Source organism: Oncorhynchus clarkii, chromosome 2, assembly GCF_045791955.1.
Source record: "Oncorhynchus clarkii lewisi isolate Uvic-CL-2024 chromosome 2, UVic_Ocla_1.0, whole genome shotgun sequence".
NCBI lineage: Eukaryota > Metazoa > Chordata > Actinopteri > Salmoniformes > Salmonidae > Oncorhynchus > Oncorhynchus clarkii.
The window spans coordinates 49676012-49696085 of NC_092148.1; the positions used below are offsets into that span (position 1 = coordinate 49676012).

The window sequence follows — 20074 nt, forward strand, 5'->3', positions numbered from 1 at the left end:
AAACAGTTGCTTACTGTAAACACAAAACAATAGTGTACACACAAAACCTCTTGATAGCCAGTAAAATGAATATTTTCAAAACTGAAGCGTTGCTGAGTTAACATATAACATAACATAATAACATGTACTTGGATTTGTGTAGGACTTTTGGAACGGGTGCATGCCCATTGATGTATGGTGGACAAGCCGAGATAACTTGCATTCAAGACTGTGACCATACTGGGTTCAGACAACACACTGTATAACTAATCCAATTTGACCATTACTTTCATTATTATGAAGAGTTCGTATAGCCATCATAGACATATCATTCACAATATCACACACAGAGTGATGTGACAGAGATCTCCAATTTTATTAAGATATAAACGTTGCTGAGCTTCTCTGTAAGCCCTCCTTCCTGTAAAAAAAGTTATAGAAAAAAAATGACAAAGATAATCACATCACACAGTGTCTCACAATAACAAACATTTTATCCACTGAATGAATATTTGTCTTATGTTTGACTTAAAAGAGATCCATAGATCTTACGCCTCTCTCTTGAAGGTCTCGTGAGATATCTTGTCCTTGGCCACACCTTCAGGACACGCATTAAACTTCTCAATCCCCAAAGTGGTCAGTGCTGCAAAACAGAATCATACATAGTATGTTGAATGAGTGTTTCCTTGGGAGTGATGGAGAGGCATAAACATTGGGTTGTGGTATAGTATTATTAGACTTACATTCCCTTGGTATGCCCCCTACTTGTTTTTGATACACTTATCTGATACAGTAGGTACCTCACTGTCCTATCTCCTCCAAATTATTTCTCGGCCATTGCCTCGCAAATGATCAAATGGCCCATTTCTGACTCACCCTCCTTGTACTGAACAAAAGTGATGTGCCCTTGGTTGGTAGGGTCCAAGATGCCCAAAACGGCATCCAGGTTTGTGTCATTGAACAGGCTTGGGCAATCCAGTGACCGCATTTTGGATACTCTCAGTTGTTCAAGCTGTGTGATCAGGAACTCGTTTGGTCTCTCTGTAGTAGAAACAGCACAGATGATGGGGAAAAAGACGTATGTCATGTGTCAATAGTCCACAATGCGTTGCCTGCCCTGCTAGGTAGGCTATGTCATAGGAATGATCCTCCTTGTTTTGCAGTAGATCACACATTGTCTCTGTACCGGTGCCCCCTGTATATGGCCTCGCTATTGTTATTTTACTGCTGCTGTTAAATGATTTTTTACTTAACGCTTTATTCTATTTTTTTTTTACTTCTCAAAGCATTGTTGGTTAAGGGCTTGTAAGTAAGCATTTTACTCTAAGGTCTACTACACCTGTTGTATTCGGCGCATGTGGCAAATACAATTTGATTTGACTTTAACCTGACCTTATATCTCAACCATTCTCTTTTGCAAACTAGTGTGAAACAGATCATGAAAAACAACACTATAGTATAAGAAAGAATACAAAACACGAGATTTGGGGAGGGGGGTTTAAATAACTAATGTTGACAAAGAGGATGCTAGTGATGAGATTATTATGATGACCCTCTTTCCTAACGTTAGTCAAGCAGTCAGTGCAGTTAGCGTTAGCACAGCAGGCTAGCTTACCTTTTACTTCAGCCACCACACAAGATGGGAAGAAAATGTTAACAAATGATGAAAAAGTCTAACCTGGTCTGTAAAAGAAGAGCATGCTTGTTAAATTATCCATGAGTTCGATAATTTTGTGTTTTCTAAGATAATCTGCAGCCTCTTGCTCTCTTGGTGTCGCCATTCTTCTGAAAAGTATATGTAGCTAGCTACATTGGTTGCTATATGTGGTTGCTATGGATACGCCAAATCGCCTGACGCTCCTCCTCGTCTAGCGCTCTGAATGATCAAAATCAGAATGATAACTATCAGAATAATTTAAAAGTTTATTCATTAATAAATCATGAAATTCAGATTTGTATATATCTATATTTTTTGTTGTTGCGTGTGGACCCAACATAAGTCTATTAAAAGCATAAACAAACATTTGATTCACATCTGTTGATTAAAAACCCAATGAACAGTTACTTACATACATACAGTATCTGACATACTCATACTAGTCTGCGCAGAAGTTACATGAGTGATCCATCAGACATGGTTAAAACTTGAGCTCACTTTGCTATGGCTCTCGCATCAAGAACAGCAAAAGGGTGTCTGCTCTGCAAGTTGTCCCATACTCAAGACCTCATGAGCTCTCCATGACAATAGGTTCGATAAACGCAATTGTAGGCTCCTGACCTAAATGTAAATAAGAACTTGTTATTAACTAACTTGCCTAGTTAAATAAAGGTTCCATTTCCTTTTATAGTCTGAGGAGCCTGAAGCGCCATCCAGCCATGTGAACACATCATTGCCTGGAGTAACTTTGAATAGAATTGGCACACGTCAATTTATACCACATTCGTTTCATAACAAATGTGATACGCATATGTCCATCCAATTTCTTATTCACATTTGTCCCTTTGTGGTTTTTAAACATGTGCAATATGTACAAGGATTGCTCTAGAGTTAGATACTGTACAAAAATGTAATCAGTCAACGGAAAGGGTCACTGTCTTTGGGCAGCAACAGCAGCAGCCTCTTCTCTGGCTTTAAATCCCAGCAGTTCAGTCCTCAATTCACCAGGTTTGGGGGGGATTTCTGGAATAGTCTGGCAAAGGAAAATAAAAAAAGGTGCATGCATTACATTGGAGTATCAGCAACATTACAAGCAATGCATTTATGATCTTATGAGCAAGTACGCAAAACACAATACCATGTGGACCCTTCATTTTACGACACACGTGGTCATATAATAAAAAAGCAAAATGGGGGAAGGATAGGAGTTTGTTTCCATGCTTACCAGATCGGGTCTGTAGTACTGATGGACAACCTCTGCTCCGACAAACATAGATAGTACACTGGCACCAAACATCCTCAGGTACCGAGGCCATGACACACCAGCAGGCATCTTCACATCAGCCAAGAGGACCAATCAGTTACCTATACAGGGGAGAGACAGACAGTGGTAGTCATTAGCAGAAAGATTTGGATTGGTTCCAGGTGGGTGGGCGTTGTGCTAACCCTAACCCAGTACCCCAACATCATCATTGTATCGAATAATCAACACAACATGCTAAGGCGTTGTAGTAGGGTACATTCATTACTTTCAATAATCACAGCCACAGGAAACACAGTTTACATGTTAAACACAGATTTTCTGACATTACATGGCACGTCATCAGGGATCCATTGCCATACTGCTACAGTAGTTCTAGGTCTCAAATCTCTTATATCTCAATCCTTAGCTAGCTATGTCACTTAGCATATGTAACGTTACCTAGCTAGCCAAGTAGCTAGCCAGCTAGCAGTAGATATTTTGTCTTTGCTCCATAGTCATACCACCCAAAATAAACACTCGCACTCAGCTATTGACATTACCTTGCTCTATTCTGAAACAGACAAAAGGCGAGTTTGAAAAACGGTCGTTTTCCAACAGAAATCTATTTATCATTGAAGCACATCGGCAGGTCACTTAACGTAACAGCACTGCTAACAGCCTTCTTCTTCTTTTTTTAACAGCCTTCTTCTTATTTTTTTAGAACGTTATGTTACCGCTGTGGGTAATATTTGGGCGCTACTGCCACCTATCTCGTTCCGTTTTCGAGAGATGGAATCTTTAGTTGTGAAATTCTGAATCTACTTTTTCCATTCTGGTAAAAGGCGTAATGTGCCTACAGTGTGTAGATAAGCTACATTTAAATATAATGGGTTAATGGCACAAAAAGCCAAGTTGATGTGAGCCCAGATCCATACTCCAACCCAGTAGGTGGCGACAATGCAAATACTTTTGCTAAGAACAAGCCAACAAACTGAAGACAGATCCCCCCAATGTTCCTAAATGGTCTTTGTTTTGGGTGCATTGATCGCCCTCATTCGGTGCATTTGCTGAAAAGGGAATTGTAAACATATGTATAACAGGTATGTCTATACACAACATCTTTTATTAGTTACGCTAGCACGTTTATATACCCTCCTCACAATTTTCCAGAAAGCTTTTTTTAGTATAGTAGACTGTGTAGCTAGAATGAATGTTGGTTGTCCGTAGCCCTTCCTACCACCAGACGTCTTTGTGGTGCTATGATAACAATCCGTTTGCCAAATCTAAAGACCTACAGCTTGTCAATACTCCTACTGTGGTAACTTAGAGCGTAAAGGCATATCATTGTAGCTAACAGCAACATGAATATTAATTTATTTAAGTAAATCCTCGTAAAGATGGAAGAAAAGCAGTATACGTCACTGACGGTTCCTACGGATTATCTCCAACAGTGGTGAGTTGTCCTCCAAATGTATTGGTGTTGGAGGGTTTGCTTAAAATAAAATTGTTGTGGAGTGTCAGTGCAGTCTATATCATGATGAAATAAATAGCATTTTGTAACAACTGACAAAACAGTTACTATTGTCGAGGCCTACACTAGGCAATGCTTAATTGTCATCACAAACACATTCAGAAAAAAAGCATGCTTCTTATTGCAACACTACTTTTAAAATGAAGAAGCAATAATGGTCCTGTATAGACGGACAGACAGACAGGCAGGAATTCAGAAAAACAGACCGACAAAACAAAGACATCTCTCTACATGTTACATGATCAAATGTAAGATTTGCAATGAAAAAAAAACGGTAATTGAAAGTGCATATGCAAAGTTACTCTGTTGATGCAGAGTATGAGGCAACGTGTCATTGATAGGCCATTTACATTTAACTAAAGTAGTCCTAGACCTTAAAAAATATGCTTCATTAAAACATGGTCATTAATAGCACACATCCATATCAAATGATTGGCCCATAAGTAGGGCCATAAGTTTTTTTTTTTTCTGACCAGGAAACGACATGTCAAACCAATGTGTGTGTGAAACATGTATTCTTTGAAGGCCGCTATCATTGATGTAAACTCATTCTCAGATCCTAGGAGCATGAACAATTTCTCTATTGGTCCTCCCATCGTTGGTGCGCCATTTGTTTGTCATGAGTTTTGTCTCGTGTCGGGACAAATCCCATGAAGACAAAAGAAGATAGTGTCACCCCAGTCTGCCTCTTGTCCTGTTGTCTTCTCGACCTGTAGGTACCAGTCCACCCAGCAGCACCCCCAAGCTCAACATGTGATGCAGTACCATAACACAGGTCATATGGGCCATTACATGGAGGGATCCAGAGAGGACCGGGTCATGACAGAGTTGTCGGTCCACCAGGAGCTCCCAGTCCACCAAGAGCTGGACTTCCATCATGACTTCCTCGGCCATCAAGAGCCAATTGTCCAACATCATCAGCCTGTGGATACATCACAAGGTATGTGATTCCTGCCCCTCCCCCTACTTAGCCATGCAATCTACCATGTTTGCTTGGTAAATATTTGTACAGCTCGATTTGCCACTCCGTGCTCTCTTTCCTCCACATACCGTAAACACATTTCCACCAGTCCCCATCTCCCTGGTATTAACATGAATTCACCCATCCTCGTGCAGTGCTGTTCCTGTAATCAATTGGTCAATCAATTCAATTATATTTGTCTCGCACCATTCACAGAATTAGCGGGCATGTTTGAGACTACATTGCAGCCGGACTGCACAGGATCACTGATCTAGAAATCACCTTGCTTCCCAGATAGGCACTCATCATTATTATATGATCAAGATAAGCGATTCTGCACCTGGCCTGAAACAGATTCACCTCAAACGTGTTCATTTTCTTTCTTTTAGCTCCAATGCCAGGGAAGAGAAAGAGAGGTAGGCCTCCCAAACAGAAGCCGGGGGAGGGCCAACCGCAGGAGGAACACGATCAGGCAGAAGCTCTGAAGAAAGCCAAAAGGACCCTTAACCGCTTCAATGGCATGTCAGTGGATGAGGTCATGGCCAAAACCCTGCCAGACATTATTGACCACAACCTCGACATTTTGATAGTGAGTTTTAACGTCATTCAACGTCATTTTTGGAGTGGGAATGTCGAGTAGGACTTTTGATGTGAAGTTTGGCTACATTTTGCTTTATCTGTACCATTTTCCCCTAATGATAGCCCCTGGATCAAACGCAAATGTTAATTAGATTAAAGCTATGAATTGTGTAAATCTCAAAAATTACATTTTTTTTTCTTAAAAAAAAAATCTCTAGCATGTTGCAATAATAAGGTATTGTATTATCCCTTTCTCAGATTGGTATCAATCCAGGACTATTGTCAGCCTACAAGGGACGACATTACCCAAACCCAGGAAATCATTTTTGTACGTTTCACTCAGTATTCTTTTTTTCACTTCTATTTCCATATATCCAGAATACTGTAATATGACACTCTGACTGCTTGATCAGGGTCATGTTTATTGGGGCACACCGTAGCAAAACGGTGTGCAATGGAAAACAAAAGCTAGCTGTTCTTGTTGGACAAGTTCAGATAGTACCTCCCTGCTTAACTCATTTGAGACAGCTTTCTTCCGTTTTGTACCTAAGTGAGCACGGCCCACGTTATTAGTAACATTACGATGAAAGTGATTGAGCTTGTTCTTGTTTCGGAACTTAGGGAAATGCCTGTTCCTCTCTGGTCTAACTGATGAGCAACTCAACCACATGCACGATCGAAACTTACCGGAGAAGTATGGCATTGGCTTTACCAACATGGTGGAGAGGACAACGCCAGGAAGCAAAGACCTCTCAAGGTGTCAAACCCCCTTCTTTTTTTTCCAAATGTATAGTTATTGTCAAATGTATGTTATTTAACGTGCCATCACAGTAGTATTTATAGTAATAAAACTACCTTGCATGATGTGTTTTCTCTTCAGTTTAGAATTGCCATCATGGTAAATTGGCTGTTCATTGTCTAGGCTAACTGTTGCTATTTCTACAGCAAAGAGTTTCGTGAAGGAGGCCATCAATTGGTAGAGAAGCTGAAGAAATACAAGCCGCTAATTGCAGCTTTCAATGGAAAATGTGAGAACATTTTTAGAGGATATCAGTAATTAGAATTGTATTTTTTTTAATGCTGCCTTTTACACTTAACTTACTATTAAAAATGATATTCATTGCATTGCTCTTCTTTGGCAGGTATTTACGAAATTTTCAGCAAAGAGATCTTTGGAGTGAAGGCAAAGAAACTCGAGTTCGGTTTACAGCCGTACACAATCCCAGAAACCGAAACGGTAAGTAGTTTTACCAAAATAGAAAGAAGTTGCAAATATTTTCTATTTTGATGTTTGTAGCCATTCTCTCATTGGCTGTTCCTCTAATTGGCTCTTCCTACTGTTGTTTTGGGGTCTGTTCAAGAGGGTGCAGCGTTATAGAATATTCCGATAGAAATGTATTGTGTGTCGATCAAGTTTAGTGTTTGTGAGTCATGTCGGCTCTACACATTGCATTCCTAACTGCAATGTTGCAAACGTTTTCACTCATTAAATACACCCCAGGTGTGCTACTTGATGCCCTCGTCAAGCCCCCGCTGTGCCCAGTTCCCCCGCGCTCAGGACAAGGTTCACTTCTACATCAAGCTGAAGGAGCTACGGGACAAGATCAAGGGTGTGGCCCCAGTCGCCCGTGAGGTGCAAGAGACAGAGTACCACTTCGACTTGGGACTTGCCAAAGGTAACTGAATTAGTCTCCCTTTGCCACACTTCAAAGTCTCGTTCATTTGGCTATTTCAGAACGAACGTGTGAAAGCCGGATACTGAATCTCTTATACAGTGCATCAGAAAGTATTCAAACCCCTTGATTTATTCCACATTTTTGTTGTTACAGGCAGAAATCACAATGGATTACATGTATACAGTACCAGTCAAAAGTTTGGACACACCTACTCATTCCAGGGTTTTTCTTCATTTTTACTATTTTCTACGATGTACAATAATAGTGAAGACATCAAAACTATGAAATAACACATATGGATGTATGAATGTAGTAACCAAAAAAGTGTTAGACAAATCAAAATATAGCCACCCTTTGCCTTGATGACAGCTTTGCACACTCTTGGCATTCTCAAAACCAGCTTCACCTGGAATGCTTTTCCAACAGTCTTGAAGGAGTTCCCACATATGCTGAGCACTTGTTGTCTGTTTTCCTTCACTTTGAAGTCCAACTCATCCCAAACCATCTCAATTGTGTTGAGGTCGGGTAATTGTGGAGGCCAGGTCATTTGATGCAGCACTCCATCACTCTCCTTGGTCAAATGGCTCTTACACAGTCTGGAGGTGAGTTGGGTCATTGTCCTGTTGAAAAACAAATGATTGTCCCACTAACTGCAAACCAGATGGAATGGTGTATCGCTGCAGAATGCTGTGGTAGCCATGCTGGTTAAGTGTACCTTGAATGTTAAATGAATCACCAACAGTGTCACCAGCAAAACACCATCACACCTCCCCCTCCATGCTTCACGGTGGGAACCACATATGCGGACGTCATCCGTTAACCTACTCTGCATCTCAAAGACAGCGGTTGGAACCCAAAATCTCAAATTTGGACTCATCAGACCAAAGGACAGATTTCCAACGGTCTAATGTCCATTGATCGTGTTCCTTGGCCCAAGCAAGTCTCTTCTTCTTATTGGTGTCCTTTAGTAGTGGTTTCTTTGAAGCAATTCGACCATGAAGGCCTGATTTATGCAGTCTCCTCTGAACAATTGATGTTGAGATGCTGTCTGTTCCTTGAACTCAGAAGCATTTATTTGGGCTACAATCTGAAGTGCAGTTAACTCTAATAAACTTATCCTCTACAGCAGAGGTAACTCTGGGTCACTTGAAGAAACTTTCAAAGTTCTTGACATTTTCTGGATTGACTGACCATGTCTTAAAGTAATGATGGACTGTCGTTTCTCTTTGCTTATTTGAGCTGTTCTTGCCATAATATGGACTTGGTCTTTTACCAAATAGGTCTATCTTCTGTATACCACCCCTACCTTGTCACAACACCGCTGATTGGCTCAAATGCATTAAGAAGGAAATAAATTCCACAAATTAACTTTTAACAAGGCACACCTGTTAATTGAAATGCATTCCAGGTGACTACCTCATGAAGCTGGTTGAGAGAATGCCTAGTGTGCAAAGCTGTCATCAAGGCAGAGGATGGCTACATTGAAGAATCTCAAATATAAAATATGTTGATTTGTTTAACACTTTTTTTGGTTACAACATGATTCCGTATGTGTTATTTCATAGTTTCGATGTCTTCACTATTATTCTACAATGTAAAAATAAAGTAAAACCCTGGAATGAGTACAACATTTTAATTGGTGCTGTGTGTGTATATATACATTATCTACACACAATACCCCCTAATGACAAAGTGAAAACATGTTTAGACATTTTTATTGAAAATTAAATGCAGAATTTTATTTCCGTAAATATTTACACCCCTGAGTCAATACATGTTAGAATTAACTTTGGCAGTCTTTCTGAGTAAGTCTCTTAAGAGCTTTGCACATCTGGATTGTACAATTATTGCACATTCTTTTAAACATTTCTCAAGCTCTGTCAAGTTGGTTGTTGACCATTGCTAGACAGCCATTTTCAAGTCTTACCATAGATTCTCAAGCAGATTAAAGTCAAAACTGCAACTAAGCCACTCAGGAACATTCAATGCGGTCTTGGTAAGCAACTCACTGCTGAAATGTGAAAATGTTTCCCATTGTCTGTTGGAAATCCGACTGAACCAGGTTTTCCTCTAGGATTTTGCCTGTGCTTTGCTCCATTCTGTCTCTTTTTTTTTTTTTTTTTTATCCTGAAAAACTCCCCCGTCCTTAACGATTACAAGCATACCCATAGCATGATGCACCCACCACCATGCTTGAAAATATGAAGAGTGGTACTCAGTGATGTGTTGTGTTGTATATGCCCCAACAGTTTAATAGTTTAGCAATGTCTAACAATTCACAACAATACACACATCTAAAGTAAAAGAATGGAGTTAAGAAATACATAAATATTAGGACGAGCAATGTCAGTGGCATTAACTAAAATACAGTAGATTAGAATACAGTATGTACATATGAAATGAGTAAAGCGTTATGTAAACATTTTACCAGTGATTCTATGTTTCTAGGGTAGCAGACTCTAAGGTGCAGGGTTGAGTAGCCGGGTGGTAGACGGCTATTTAACAGTCTGATGGCTTTGAGATAGAAGCTGTTTTTCAGACTCTCGGTCCCAGCTTTGATGTACCTGTACTGACCTCGCCTTCTGTATGGTAGTGGGGTGAACAGGCCGTGGATTGTGTGGTTGATGTCCTTGATGATCTTTTTTGGCCTTCCTGTGACATTGGGCGCTATAGTTGTCTTGGAGGGCAGGCAGTGCGCCCTCTGTGATGCGTTTGGCAGACTGCACCACCCTCTGGAGAGCCCTGCGGTTGAGGTCGGCGCAGGCTGTGATATAGCCCAACAGGCTCTCAATTGTTCATCTGTAAAAGTTTGTGAGGGTCTTAGTGACCAAGCCAAATTTCTTTAGCCTCCTGAGGTTGAAGAGACGCTGTTGCGCCTTCTTCACCACACTGTCCGTGTGGATGGACCATTTCAGATTGTCGATGATGTGTACGCAAAGCAACTTGAAGCTTTTCACCTTCTCCACTGAGGTCCCGTCGATGTGGATAGGGGGGTGCTCCCTCTGCTGTTTCCTGTCCATGATCATCTCCTTTCTTTGTGTTGAGAGAGAGGTTATTTTCCTGGCACCACTCCGCCAGGGCCTTCACCTCCTCCCTGTAGGCTTTCTCGTCATTGGTGGTAATCAAGCCTACCACTGCAGTGTCGTCTGCAAACTTGATGATTGAGTTGGAGGCATGCGTGGCCACGCAGTCATGGGTGAACAGGGAGTACAGAAGGGGGCTGCGCACGCACCCTTGTGGGGCCTGTGTGTTGAGGATCAGCAAAGTGAAGGTGTTGTCACCTGGGGGGCGGCCCGTCAGGAAGTCCAGGACCCAGTTGCACAGGGCGGGGTTCAGACCCAGGGCCCTGAGCTTGGAGGGTAGTATGGTGCTGAATGATGAGCAATAGTCAGTGAACAGTATTCTTACATAGGTATTACTCTTATCCACATGGGATAGGGAGGTGTGCAGTGCAATGGCAATTGCATAGTCTGTGGATCTATTGGGGTTGTATGCAAATATAAGTTGGTCCATAGTGTAAGGTAGAGGTGACATGATCTTTAACTAGCCTTTCAAATTACTTTGTGATGACAGAAGTGAGTGCTATGGGGTGATATTCATTTAGTTCAGTTACCTTTGCTTTCTTGGGTACTGGAACAATGGTGGCCATATTGAAGCATGTGGGGACAGCATACTGGGATAGGGTGAGATTGAATATGTCCGTAAACACTCCAGCCAGCTGGTCTGCGCTGTCTCTGAGGATGCTGCTAGGGATGCCGTCTGGGCTTGCAGCCTTGCGAGGCTTAACACGTTTAAATGTCTTACTCACGTTGGCCTCGGAGAGCGAGAGCCCGCAGTCCTTGGGAGCGGTCCACGTCGGGGACACTGTTATCGTCAAAGCGGGTCGAAGGAGGTGTTTAGCTTGTCCGGGAGAAAGACGTCAGTGTCCGCGACGTGGCTGATGTTCCCTCTGTAGTCCGTGATTGGCTGTAGACCCTGCCACATACGTTTCGTGTCAGAGCTGTTGAATTGTGACTCCACTTTGTTTCTGTACTGACGTTTTGCCTGTTTAATTGTTTTACGGAGGGAATAACTACACTTTTTATTCAGCTTTATTGACTTGCCTAGTTAAATAAAGATAAAATAAATTCCCAGTCACCTTGCCATGGTTAAATGCAGTGGTTTGCACTTTCAGTTTTGTGTGAATGCTGCCAACTATCCACCGTTTCTGAACATATCCCAGTCCACGTTATCAAAACAATCTTGAAGCATGGATTCCCGATTGGTCAGACCAGCGTTGAATATACCTTGGCATGAGCTCTTCCTGTTTGAGTTTCTGCCTATAGGAAGGGAGGAGCTAAATGGACTCGACTCCGGAGAGTTGTCTGCGCAATGTACTGAGAATCCAGCTGCCTGTATGGATGGGGACAGTATATCCGGAGAGAGCCATGATACTGTGAAACAGAGTATGTCACAGTCCCTGATGTCTCTCTGGAAGGAGATTCTCGCTCTGAGCTCGTCTACTTTATTGTCCAGAGACTGAAGATTAGCGAGTAATATACTCGGAAGCGGTGGATGGTGTGCATGTCTCTAGAGTCTGATTAGAAGTCCACTCCGAATACCTCTTCTCCGCCGGCGATGTCTTGGAGCAGCCTCTAGGATAAGTTAAATTGCCCTGGGGGGGTACGAACTAAGGATCCAATTCGGGAAAGTCATATTCCTTGTAATGCTGGGGAGTTACCGCCGCTCTGATATCCAAAAGTTATTTCCGGCTGTATGTAACAATACAAATTCTTGGGCAAATAATGTAATAAATAACACACAAAAAAACGAAATACTGTAAAGTTGCTTAGGAGCTAGAAGCAGAGCTGCCATATCTGTCAGCGCCATCTTGTCATCAAGTCAGTTAAGGACAAATTCTTATTTACAATGAAGGCCTAACCCGGACAACGCTGGGCCTGTTGTGTGCTGCCCTATGGGACCCGATCACGGCTGGTTGTGACACAGCCTGGGAACAAACCAGGGTCTGTAGTGACGCCTCTTCGACCGCTGCGCCACTCGGGAGGCCCCTTTTCACTCTGTAATTTAGTTTAGTATTGTGGAGAAACTACAATGTTGTTGATCCATCTTCAGTTTTCTCCCATCACAGCCATTAAATTCTGTAACTGTTTTAAAGTCACCATTGGCCTCGTGGTAAATTTCCCTAATCGGTTTCCTTCCTTTCCGGCAACTGACTTAAGAAGGACGCCTGTATCTTTGTAGTGACTGGGTGTGTATATATACACCATCCAAAGTGTAATTAATAACTTCACCATGCTCAAAGTGATATTCAATTTCTGCTTTTTTTCCCCCTTTACCATCTACCAATAGGTGCCCTTTGCGAGGTATGGGAAAACCTCCCTGGTCTGTGTTTTGAAATTCGCTGCTTGACTGAGACCTTACATGTGAGGGGTACAGAGATGAGGTAGTCGATTAAAAGTCATGTTAAACACTATTATTGCACACAGAGTGAGTCCATGCAACCTATGTGACTTGTTAAGCCAATTTTTACTCCTGAATGTATTTAGGCTTGCCATAAAAGGGGTTGAATACTTATGGACTCAAGACATAATCTATTCATTTTTTTAAATTAACTGGTTAGAAATTCTAAAAACATAATTCCACTGACATTAGGGGGCATTGTGTGTAGGCCAGTGACACAATCTCAATTCAATCGATGTTAAATTCAGGCTGTAACACAACAAAATGTGGGGGAAGTCAAGGGGTGTGAATACTTTCTGAAGGCACTATATACACTGAATATAATGTCATTGATAAGTAGGGTGTCCAATCAAAAACACATATTTTGAACAATGGGTAACATATGTTAATTGTGTAGATAACCCTCAAAGAAAAACAATGGTCCAAACATCAGGTCTCTATCATAAACGGTTTAAAAGTTGTTGGAGTGTTTACCCTTGTAATATGGTCAGAATTAGGGTGACAAAATCCATGGCAGTGGAAAAAGTGGTTAAAAATCAAATCTGGAAAGTTGCATCTTGTCAGCTACGCTAAAGTCTTGCTAAAATGTATTTTTGATGACATAAGGAAGTGAAATTTCATCACCAAATGAACATGAACACATGAACATGACTGATATGATGATAATCATACCCTTCATGTTAGGCAAATTATATTCAGTTGTTTGGTGTACATGCAAAGGAGAAACGAATGTCATCCGTTTGTCAAGGCAGTTCAGAGTGTTGAAGATTAGTAACCTTGTATTTCCTGTATCGCTGCGCTACAGAAGATGCTAAGAGGATGGCCATCAAGGAAGAGCAGGTGGATCCAGAGTACGAGAACTGCGGTGGGGCGTCCCAGGATGCAAAGCAAAGCACCAGCTACTGCAACATTTCCTCCACCAAAGAGACTGGTGAGAGTAGGTTTCTGTCAGTTTCTGAAGACCAGAGTGCTTGTGTTTAAAAAAAAAAAACTTTTGTTAGTTAACCTGGGCCATCTGAGGCTGATCGAAAAGTAGATCCGAAAGATGAGACAAGTTAGCATCACTAGTCATACAGGTTTTTAAGTTTGTTAATCTAAAATGACATATGTAATGAATATATTCTCTTTTTTTTTTTTTTTTTTTTTTTTTTGCTTCTTTCAGGAATGCCCAGTAAGGACCAAGCTACAGCAATGAGCCACATGCCATACGACCAGTGGATGACACAGTCGTTTGCGGACCAGATACCGGACATTAGCTGTAACAGTAGCAATGTACCTCAACCTCAGTTGGGAGCAGAAACCTTTTGAAGAAGGTCCCACAAGAAGAGTCATTGGGTCATACCGTTTGAGGCATCATAATGCATGCGTCACACTAGAAGGAAGACGGAGGGGAAGTGGCCCATCTTGACTGGACTCCCATTTTCAAATCCTCTTTAAAACACAGGCCATTTTTTTCTTAATTTTGTAACTATTTATTGCATTTCATACAGCATGTGTCCAGTGTCTTATTTTTATATTTTTAAAGAATGGGAATTTTGTCGTATATCTCACTTGTGGAAGTGTAATTGTGCTCTGGAATTTTCAAGTTTGTTATTACCGAGATATTAAATCAGTTGTAAAACTGAGTTATTTTGTGTGATCGCAGAACTTATTGATGTACATTGTTCATGACTCATTAGGGCACACCGTATGAAAACCTATGGCAACGGGACACGAAAACAAGCGTTCCTTTTGTTGAGATATTCGGATAGTTACCTCCCCGTTTGCTTCCGTTTTCTGTTCAGTGACTTCAACTGCTGAAAGGTTTGAAGAAAACATTTCAGTTCATCCCCGTTGTTCTGTTAAGCGTTTTAATTTTTTTTTTTTAAATAACCGTACCGTGTGCCCTAATGACCATGATCCTAATTTCCATCTTCTGGATTCACGGCCACCTTGTCAGCAGTTCCAGCAGGTCTCTCAAGGCCTTTTTGCACACAGACAGTTTCAGTTGCTCAAGATCAGGTGAAGGCAGCCCCAGTTTCCTCCTTGTGATGGATGTTTATGGCGATTGTATCACTAATTTTAATACTGACCCATATATTTCACTTCAGCAGAGCTGCAAAGTAATTGCCAAATAAATGAGACCCGGCGACTTACAATTTCACATGCGAAAGTGTTAATGCACCCAGAATTGAATCACGCCTTTCATTAATCAGAAATAAGCATGTCTTACCGTAACCAAAATGGTTAGGTGGAGGTGTTTATAATTTACATGGATTGTATCTTTATTTTTTTTATGTGACTAGGCAAGTCAGTTAAGAACAAATTCTTATTTACAATGATGGCCTACTGGGGAACAGTGGATTAACTGCCTTGTTCAGAGTACAGAACGACAGATTTTTACCTTGTCAGCTCAGGGACTCGATCCAGCAACCTTTTGGTTACTGGCCCAACGCTCTAACCGCAAGGCTACCTACAGCTGAGTCAAGCTTTCCTGACACAACTGTGAAAAACATTCTGGCCACATCATGTCAATCAGTCTATAAAGTGTATGCGAGTGGCCGAATTCTACTCATGGATTATGAGTGTGTTTCAATTTAATTACTGGGTTGTATCTTTTTGAGGAAGAAATCTGGCTCCCTGTAACTCAGTCTTCTTTTGAGGCTACACTTTGTTGTGTAATTGAGGATTTATATTGACCCTAAAGAAAATATAGATCATCCCATTCAAACCTAAAAGCCTGGCCTGAATGAATGCTGGACTTATCTGGTGTTGATGATGATGTTGGGCTTAAAATCTTCAATATCAAACACAAATGGTAGACATTGGTAAGTTCAGTTGTTCTGACACTAATACGATATTGTCGTACTGTTGTAATTGCATAGTTTTTATTTCACAGCCACAAGTGGAATAGGGATTGTCCATATTCCTATAGAGGACCACAGTGTGAGTCATAATACCCATAAAACCTAGCGGTCAAACAAGGAAAGGGTTCTAATCATTTTTCCACTATTCATTTTTCCCATAGGGGATTTTAGAAACACTTAAAATAAGGGATGGGTTTTGTGTAGGCTTACCCTGGTGTGACATTTTGATAAGTGGAAATCTCTCTTGGACCACCAAGTGACATCAATAGACCCCTGTATTTACCCCCCAAAAATGAAATACTAATTAGCTGTTAATGTGGCTATCATAAAGAACTACAAATGCCATGATCGAGATGAGACTTCCGAATTGAGGCAAAGGTAAGAATTTCTGGATTACGATGTAATGTTAGCTAAATTGAGTAATTCATAAATTGTCTAAATTTTTGGGAATGGACAATTCTGTGAAATGTCTTGTGCAAGTTTTAAATTAACACAATACCTGTTAGCAAACGTGTCAGCTGGAGATGACATGCAGGAGCTTGCAGGGATTTGTAGTCTTGCATGATGTCTACTTTGATGCTAATTAGCGTTTTTTAATCAAAGTAAATAGAGATGAACATATTGATAAAAATCACCTTGTCCGAGAGAAATTTACATGGTTTTCAAAACGTCACGCCAGAGTAAGGCTACACGAAACACAGCCCTTATATGAAGTGCTACCAAAATTCCCTATGGGAAAAATTAATGGTGGAAAAAACAATTGGAACCATTTCCCTGTTTTACCACTAGGTTTTTGGGGAATTATGACACCATTGTGGGGCTCTATTGTGTAACAAATCTTTCAACACAATGCAAAACATGGCTAAAGTAGTAAAGAAACATGTTAATTCAATGTTGTTACTACACACACACACAAATGTTGAGGGGTTCTTTGAGGGTGATGTGTAACCATTTTTCAGGTATGGTGCTTAAGTGGTTTATGGTTATGTTGTCAAAGGTTGACCACCTCTTTTATCAATGCCAGTTCTGCAATCTTTGTAAGCGCATGTGACAATTATGGGTCTACAGTGCATTTTACAGTAAATTAATGGAAGTTAGTAGCCTGTAAGTTGCTGTGAATTTTGCTTTACCTAACTGGTAGGGCTCAGTAGGGCTGGGCGACATGGCTAATAAATGATCACGATATATATATATTTTTCATTCGATGACAATAATTATCACAATATTAATCAAATAATGTTTAAAAGGTGCATATCTGCTTCAGACTCTAAACGTTTTTATATCGTTATTGGGGGTTAGTAATTACCTCGAAAATTATTGATTTATCGCCCAGCCCTAGCTATCAGTGTCAAAAAGCTATCCAAATTCACCGTAACTTAATAACCAGTAACTGCTAGTAACTTATCTGCAACTAGCTGCCATTAACTTACTGTACTTTCACTGAACTTTATTGATTACAAGATAGCTTAACATTAGCTGACAACTACTAATCATTCTTTGTGGTGAGTACACTTGAGACTCAGCCTCCCTCACCAGACCTCAACATTTTTGTTGAGAGCCAACTGACCTTCCTGTCACACCAACAAGTCAGTGAGCATGACAGGGATCAGCCACAGTAAGTTACTGTGAATTTTACAATAACTACTTGCAGCAAGCTGACAGTAATTTATTGAAAAATAAACATGAACTTCCTGGTGACCAACTTCCATTAAGTTACTAGAAAATGCACAGTAACCTCTTAACAGTGCAGCTCTTGATTGTCACAGGCTCTTACAAAGCTTGTAGAACTGGGAGTGGACAAAGGAGGTGCTCAACCTTCATCAACATAACAATAAAACCACTTAAACTGGTACACACTACCACTAACAGCTGCCACAAATACACTATATATACACAAGTGTATATATATACTATATTTAACACTCACTACCGAGTTCCAAACTGCTTCAGGAAGCAACGTCAGCACAAGAACTGTTCGTCGGGAGCATCATGAAATGGGTTTCCATGGCCGAGCAGCCGCACACAAGCCTAAGATCACCATGTGCAATGCCAAGTATCGGCTGGAGGGGTGTAATGCTGACCGCCATTGAACTCTGGAGCAGTGGAGTCACGTTCTCTGGAGTAATGAATCACGCTTCACCGTCTGGCAGTCCAACGGACAAATCTGGGTTTGGCGGATGCCAGGAGAACGCTACCTGCAGAAATGCATAGTGCCAACTGTACATTTTGGTGGAGGAATAATTGTCTGGGGCTGTTTTTCATGGTTCGGGCTTGGCCCCTTAGTTCCAGTGAAGGGAAATCTTGACTGCCCGCACAGAGCCCCGACCTCAACCCTATCGAACACCTTTGGGATGAATTGGAACACCGACTGCGAGCCAGGACTAATCGCCCAACATCAGAGCACGACCTCACTAATGCTCATGGCTGAATAGAAGCAAGTCCCCACAGCAATGTTCCAACATCTGGTGGAAAGTCTTCCCAGAAGAGTGGAAGCTGTTATAGCAGCAAAGGGGGGACCAACTCCATATTAATGCCCATGATTTTGGAATGAGATGTTCGACAAGTAGGTGACCAAAGGTATAACATATTTTAGAACATGCGCCCAAGTATGCTAATGAGCCCCTGTTTATTCTCGCTTCTCTTCCTCGCGAAGAGCATCTCTACTCTAGCGCTCATATTGGATCCCTGGTTTCTGGCTTAACGGCTCACAAGTGAACCATGAAAAATATCGCTGCAGGGCGTAGGTCTTAGGACTCTGTCGAGAGGTTGGGTACTAACCATTATGTTCCTCACAATGGCCAGTGCTATCCCGTCCCAGGACGAACCTAGCCCGTCACTCAAACCCCCCCACGTTCTAGTGCTTGCAGTTCCATGATTGCGGGAAAGATTCCCACCCTCTATGCATCAATTCCTTGGATTAGGAACACGCCCAAGAAGTGCTCAAGGACCCGGAGTCAAGAGAGCATGTCTGAAAAGGAGGCTTAAATGGGCTTCTATCTCGATAGCCCCTCTTGCCTCCGAGCCAACAGCGATAGCTGAGGCTCAGCTCTCCGCATCAGAGCCCAGTTGTCATGGATAACCTAAACTCCCCCCTCCTCACTGTCTGACGATGTAAGAACCGACTTGCCTAGTTAAATAAAGGTTAAATAAAAAGGAAGACGAGGATGACAATGGGATTAATATTATGGATATCCTTGAGATAGCGCAGGTAATGGGGATGACCCCAGCCTGGAAATGCGCAACAAGGAGGAATCCGGGTTTGGCAACCCTCTCACTGGCTCACCACCTCAGCCTCTCACGACATGTTACAATCGACACCAGCGCCTCACTCCCTGGGAAGGCGGAACACTTTACTGCCTCCGTTTTTTTCAGAGGACTTACAAGCCCTCAGCCCAAGCAAGAGCTTCTAATGAGACCTTTTTATTGTTATGATGTCAGGCTTAGCAACTGGACTCAAGACACCCTAGACCCAGATGCTTGGGAGGTTATTTGGCCATTGGCCCAGCTTTATTGCAAGGAATTATAACTACATCTTGTCCCTTTCTTCACTGGGGAGAATCACTGAGGACAGGGAAGGAATGACCATCTACCTCTCAGCATAACATTTATGATTCATCCTCTTTGAATAAACCAATTGTCCTCCCCCTGATTTGCTTTGGGGTCTGTGTTATAAAGAATAACATCAACTGCTAACACTCCCGTAGTGCCATCCAAGGCTGTGGTCGTATCACGAGCCTAGCGGTGGTGGGAGAAAGGGCTAAGCTTATCGAGCCTAACAGACAAAGAACAAGTGGACCTCCTGGATGCCCCAGTGAAGCCCAAGGAGTTGTTCGGGTCCAACGTCGATGCCATGCGGCAGAAGTGTGGCGTGCAAAAGCGAAGCTCGTGGCAGCCTGCTGGATCCTGCGTCTCGCCCCAGCCACCTCACAGCCGTCTCTATAGGTTATAGAAAAGAGCAGAAGCTCTGAACTCTCCGCTCAGAACCTAGTCCTACTTATCTAAAGGTTATGGAAAAGATAATAAAACAAAAGCACTTTAGTAAATATTACTGTCCACAAAAACACTACAGTAAATACTACAGTATGCCGTAGCACAGTCCGCAAAAACACTACAGTAAATACTACAGTATGCCGTAGCACAGT

General features: G+C 41.7%; 3 protein-coding genes across 3 annotated transcripts; 1 reads left to right on the forward strand and 2 right to left on the reverse strand.

Annotated features, from left to right (window-relative positions):
* Positions 1–348: 348 nt before the first annotated feature.
* LOC139381369 (EF-hand calcium binding domain 10) lies at positions 349–1769 on the reverse strand. Its single transcript, XM_071124846.1, has 4 exons — positions 1658–1769; positions 856–1020; positions 532–622; positions 349–400 (listed from the first exon to the last, which is right to left on the reverse strand). Exons 1-4 carry the CDS (start codon positions 1758–1760, stop codon positions 358–360), a joined length of 402 nt encoding a protein of 133 aa, XP_070980947.1. The 5' UTR covers positions 1761–1769; the 3' UTR covers positions 349–357.
* A 127-nt stretch (positions 1770–1896) lies between these two features.
* Positions 1897–3652, reverse strand: LOC139381374 (ubiquinol-cytochrome c reductase complex assembly factor 6). The gene is made up of 3 exons (XM_071124859.1): positions 3440–3652; positions 2862–3001; positions 1897–2669 (listed from the first exon to the last, which is right to left on the reverse strand). The coding sequence occupies exons 2-3, from the start codon at positions 2967–2969 to the stop codon at positions 2568–2570; spliced, it is 210 nt and encodes a 69-aa protein (XP_070980960.1). The 5' UTR covers positions 2970–3001; positions 3440–3652; the 3' UTR covers positions 1897–2567.
* Positions 3653–3844: 192 nt separating this feature from the next.
* On the forward strand, positions 3845–14711 carry LOC139381383 (G/T mismatch-specific thymine DNA glycosylase-like). Its single transcript, XM_071124871.1, has 11 exons — positions 3845–3979; positions 4262–4332; positions 5127–5350; positions 5761–5960; positions 6209–6278; positions 6572–6707; positions 6896–6978; positions 7093–7187; positions 7452–7626; positions 13892–14017; positions 14249–14711. The coding sequence occupies exons 2-11, from the start codon at positions 4277–4279 to the stop codon at positions 14392–14394; spliced, it is 1311 nt and encodes a 436-aa protein (XP_070980972.1). The 5' UTR covers positions 3845–3979; positions 4262–4276; the 3' UTR covers positions 14395–14711.
* The last annotated feature ends 5363 nt before the right edge of the window (positions 14712–20074 follow it).

Coding starts and splice junctions, on each gene's coding strand:
- LOC139381374 (XM_071124859.1), bottom strand. CDS start 2,969: ATGCCTGCTGGTGTGTCATGGCCTCGGTACCTGAGGATGTTTGGTGCC. Junction 2,670..2,861: donor AGTACTACAGACCCGATCTG/GTAAGCATGGAA, acceptor TTCCTTTGCCAG/ACTATTCCAGAAATCCCCCC.
- LOC139381383 (XM_071124871.1), top strand. CDS start 4,277: ATGGAAGAAAAGCAGTATACGTCACTGACGGTTCCTACGGATTATCTC. Junction 4,333..5,126: donor ACGGATTATCTCCAACAGTG/GTGAGTTGTCCT, acceptor CTCGACCTGTAG/GTACCAGTCCACCCAGCAGC. Junction 7,627..13,891: donor CGACTTGGGACTTGCCAAAG/GTAACTGAATTA, acceptor GCTGCGCTACAG/AAGATGCTAAGAGGATGGCC.
- LOC139381369 (XM_071124846.1), bottom strand. CDS start 1,760: ATGGCGACACCAAGAGAGCAAGAGGCTGCAGATTATCTTAGAAAACAC. Junction 1,021..1,657: donor GCTCTTCTTTTACAGACCAG/GTTAGACTTTTT, acceptor TTTCTACTACAG/AGAGACCAAACGAGTTCCTG. Junction 401..531: donor GAGACCTTCAAGAGAGAGGC/GTAAGATCTATG, acceptor CTTTTTTTACAG/GAAGGAGGGCTTACAGAGAA.